The 4844-nt window shown below is 50.4% G+C and overlaps 1 protein-coding gene across 1 annotated transcript in view; it reads left to right on the forward strand.

Annotated features, from left to right (window-relative positions):
* Positions 1–45: 45 nt before the first annotated feature.
* Positions 46–4844, forward strand: part of GCHFR (GTP cyclohydrolase I feedback regulator) — a 12741-nt gene continuing 7942 nt past the window's right edge. Inside the window, exon 1 of the mRNA XM_026850156.1 lies at positions 46–213. Coding sequence (XP_026705957.1) covers positions 46–213 — 168 coding nt within the window. The remainder of the gene's footprint in view (positions 214–4844) is intronic.

The raw sequence follows: 4844 nt of genomic DNA on the forward strand, positions 1-4844 counted from the left end.
CGGCCCGCCCGGCGCGCGGGGGGTGACGCAAGAGGGGGGCGGCCTATGGCGCGGCGCGACGTCATCGCCGCGCGACGGAGGGACGGCGCGGGGCGGGACCCGGCGGACGTCAGCCAGGGCGCCAGGGCGCCACCTGCAATTGCAGCTGTGCCTACACCCGTACCTGTACCTACACCTGTACCTGAGCCTACACCCGAACCTGAACCTGTACCCGTACCTACACCTGTACCTACACTTGTACCTGTACCTGAACCTACACCCGTACCTGAGCCTGTACTTGTGCCTACACCTGTACCTGAACCTACACCTGTACCTGTATCTACACCTGTACCTGAACCTACACCTGTACCTACACCTGCACCTGAGCAAGTACCTGCACCTACACCTATACATGCACTTGAACCTACACCTGTACCTGAACCTAAACCTGTATCTATACCTACACCTGGATCCGAATTTACACCTGCACCTGTACCTGTACCTACACCTGTACCTGAACCTACACCTGTACCTACACCCACACTACACCTGAACCTGCACCTATAAATGTATCTGCACCTACACCTGTACCTTCACCTACACATGCACATGAAACTACCTACACTTGCACCTACACCTATACCTGCACCTACACTTGCATCTGCCCCACACTACTCCAGTCCCTACAGCTCCACACCCAGCACTGCAACACAACCGCGAGTCTTACACCATGGCCTCATTAACCACCACTGCAGCACCACCGCCCCACAAAACCACCCCAGTCCCCCTGCACCAGCACAGCGGCTGTCATCCCCACACTGGCACAGTGTGGATGTGGCACTGTGGTTCCACCTGGTGCTGACGCTGTGGGGTGTTGGACCTTTGTTTAAGTGGTATTGGGACAAACACCACAGCAGCCGCTGACTCCTCACCTGCCATCACACTGTGACTCACCATCCTCTCCGACTGACGAGGGACAGACACAGGGACACAGCTGTGGTGACAAACCCTTGATGGGGATGTGGAGGGAACAGTCTAAATTATGTGGTGTGGTTGTGACATACAGCCCTGCCGCTCCAGACAGCGCAAACTCCTGCTCGCACGGATATTAAAGATGGTATCAGAGCAACCCCCTGCCCCCACCTTGCTGTCACGCTTTAATGAAAGTAATAAACCCAAGCTTTTTGAACAAAATAATTTCCGGAAAAATAGGTTCTTTGCTCTCTCCCTTTAACCCCTTTATACTGGCAGAAAACAGCTGCGCGCTGGTGGGTAAGTGGCTCTGAAATCCCCGTTGGATGTGATGTTCCAGTTTTTGCCCCGAAGCGTGCCAGCCCCACAAACGAGCCCCCACATTGTGCCGGTGTTTTTGTTATTGTCATCAAACCGCTGTGCAGCAGCAGCCGGGACCGTTGACGAGGGCAGCGCAGGAACGATGCCCCTCCCCATTTCATCATGACTTCTGTTTGCTGGGGCTGTAGGTGGGGGGTAAATGGTAAACCCCTGGTGAAATTGCTGGTTGGGGAAGGATGGAGCTCGTCAGCAGCCATGAACAATGTAAATTCTGAAATCCTCCTGTGTCCCAGAGCATCCGCCATCAGCACGGGAACATGGTGGGGCCCCGGGTAAAACAAACACACTTATAGACTGGTTTAATTTATTTTCTTTTCTCTAAGTGCTTTAGTTTTCCTAAACCAACCTCGTGACTCAGTTTTACACAGACACTTTGGGCCTCTTTGCTGCTGCAGCAGACGTGCGGGGTGAGGTGCTGAGGCCAGGGATGTGTGGCCTCATGTCTGATGCACGAACCAAAGCTCCTCAAGAACCAAACGGGCGCTGCAGCATTTTTTTATCTTCAGCTTTATGGGGGAAAGTCTTTTATTTCTCCCATGTAGCATCAGAATGTGGTCTGAAAATCACTGCTTCCCCATAAAAATGAGACCACGACTTCATCGTGGAGCAGGATCAAGGCCAACAAAGGCGCAATGCTGCGGGTCAGCAACATCTTGAGTCGTCGGGGACACTACTGGGAGGGAAGGCAATGACTTTTATACACATGGAGTTGTCATGTAGTGTGATACCCTTGGAATATCCACCCTTGTAGCATGGTGAGGGCTGCTCATCCCCCAAGCAGAGGTGCCTGCAGGCAGCCAGCGAGCTCCAGGATGGAAATGTGTCCCCAAGGATGCTGCCCTGTGCCAGAGCGGCTGCAGCACCACGATAGATGGGGGACACGTCCCAACCGCCCACTCGGCTGGCTGGCGATTTGACAAACACACCAAAAAACAGCATTCAGGAAAGCCTGAAGCTGCTGAGTGGTGTAGCAGGGGTGGAAATTTAGTGAGAGAACCAGTCACAGGATTTGTCATTGTCACAGGACTTGAATTTCTCTGTTCTATAGTAAACACAGTGACTGTGTGGGGCAGTTATATTTCTGGTGTGATCCCCCGAACCTGTGGTTTGTAAGAAATTGCTGGTACCGGGATTATTGAAACTAGAAATGTCCTTTTCTGGAACAGCCAAAGGAAATCTAGTGATTCCTTTAACACTTCTACAGTGGATTCATTACTAGCTAAAAAGATGGATTAAGCATATTCTCTTGTTGCTGTGTCCCAAGCACACAGCTTCTCAGCAGCAGCCACAGATAACGAACATCACCATTTAATCAGCTTTAGAATCCAACCTTCTGGGGATCTGTCCCTACAGCCAGACACAGCCATCAGCACTTTGCTTGTCTTCCACAAAGCCATTCGCCTTCAAGAAGCAAACCCGCACCTCAGGTTCCAGGGATGCTCATCCTAAGGGGCTGCTCTTCATCCAATTAGTAATATTCTGGGCAGGAAACTTAATTGGGTGCTGCAGAAAGAAGAGGGTGATAATTAGAAAAGTCCGCTGCTGTCAGAAGGGGAAAATTAAAGATTTCCATGTGCCACTTGCTGCACGTGAGCGTGGGTGACAGGGTGATGATTTCCGGCAGAGTCAAACAGCCTTTTGCTTTCTTTTATCTGAATTACTGGGAGACTCTGAGCCAGCAGCTCCCACTAGTCCCTGTTTCTGTCTGCGGCCAACGAGGGCTGGAAGCAGACTGGTCGGAGCCAGTGCCAAAGGGTAATAAGTTGCTCTCAGATGATGGATGGTACCACTGAGATATAGTGCACTGAATTTTATAGCTTGCTCTCACGCCACTGCAGGGCTTAGTGCTCAGGCTGGCCCCTGGATTTCAGTATCTCATCAGGAAATTCAATACTGAAATATTGTGTGCAGGCTCTGTTTTCATTTTCCTCTCTCACTTTTTTCCTCCTCCAAGGAGTGGTGTATGAGCCAGACTGACTAGTGAGAGCAAGCACTGGGCAGGCTGCCAGGCAGAGAGAACCCTGGCCATTTTTTCTTTAATTTGTGGATAGATCGAAGGGTCTGGATTTCATATCTGTCTTATTTTCTGTGGCCAGCAGGACAGTAACCGTGGGACCACACTTGAAGCAGAGACCACCTGGTCAAGGTCCAAAGGGGTTGTGGATTTTGGGACTCCTGTTGAAATCACACATGACGCAGGCGAGATGTGCAGGAGGCAGCGCTTCCCTTTCATTAATTGGGCAACAGAGGCAGTGCCGTGTTCGTTTGTCCCACTAGAAGGCAAACGCAGGTTCACACTGGAAAATAAAAATTTTGAGTAAACATTCACCCTGTTCTGGCAGCGAGGAGTTTGGGAAAAGCCTCCTTAGGACAGAAAAGATGTAAATGAGCCAACGTTTAACCTATGGAGTGAGATATCCCACATACAGCTCGAAATCAATATATTGGGATATTTAGGGCATGTTTTAGGAAGATGATACCATCAACCTCTTTTGGTTATTTTCTTTCATCATGCCAAACCCAACACATGTGTTAATAATAACAAACATGTTAATAATAATAATGTTATTGATAATGGTTAGGTAGGTTTGGCTTTGTCGCAGTGTTTCCTTCAGCCCAGCGAGCAGAAATGTTGATTTTCTCCCTTGCTCCCTGTTGGAGTTACCGATTAACTCAGGGCAGTGCAGAGGAACTGGCCCCAGGTCACACAGGAAGGATGTGGCACGGCACAGCCCAGGATCTTCCATCACGAACCCTCCTCCTCCTGCTTTCTCCTGCACTCATTTATTTCTGGAGATTATTAGCAAAACTGGGAATTGATTACTGCTTGTTAATAGTTTCTGGCAAGCTGCACGGAGAGGTTTCTGTTCAAGTTTTGAGGCTAGGGAACTATTATTTGCTATTTATGGAAATATTATTTGCTTTATATATAGTTTTCAAACTGCTAGGGTGAGTGTTGAGGGGGAATTACTCCATCAGCACCTCTGATAGTCTTGGCCTCAGGAAATTAGTTTCTCCTCAAATTTTGAAGGGATTTAAACCCCCATGCTTCCAGAAAGAAGCCCAACAGCTTGTAGAAAAAGGGACTTTTCTCCCAATATGTTTGTTATGCCAAACTCCCTGCTTCGGGGCATTGTTTGGAAGGGACTGCAGGGCGGTACCTGGGATGCAGGATGCTCCCCACCTGCCTGGCTCCTGGTCCATCATCTCCCAGTCCTCATTTCCCTGGGGTTCATTTCCTGCTCCTTCATCCCCTCGTCCATCATTTCCCTCTTCACTGTCTCCTGGTCCTCTGTCTCCCTGTCCATCATCCCTTGTCCATCATCCCCTGTCCTCTGTCTCCCTGTCCATCATCCCTTGTCCATCATCCCCTGTCCTCTCCCTGTCCATCACCTCCTGGTCTATCATCCCCTGCCCATCACCTCCAGTCCTTTGTCTCCCTGTCCACTATCCCCCTGTCCCTCTCTCCCCTGCCCCCCGCTTCCTGCCCGCTCCCAGGGGCCGGGAAGGCC

Source organism: Athene cunicularia, assembly GCF_003259725.1.
Source record: "Athene cunicularia isolate RWA chromosome 5 unlocalized genomic scaffold, athCun1 chr5_part2, whole genome shotgun sequence".
Classification (NCBI taxonomy): Eukaryota; Metazoa; Chordata; class Aves; order Strigiformes; family Strigidae; genus Athene; species Athene cunicularia.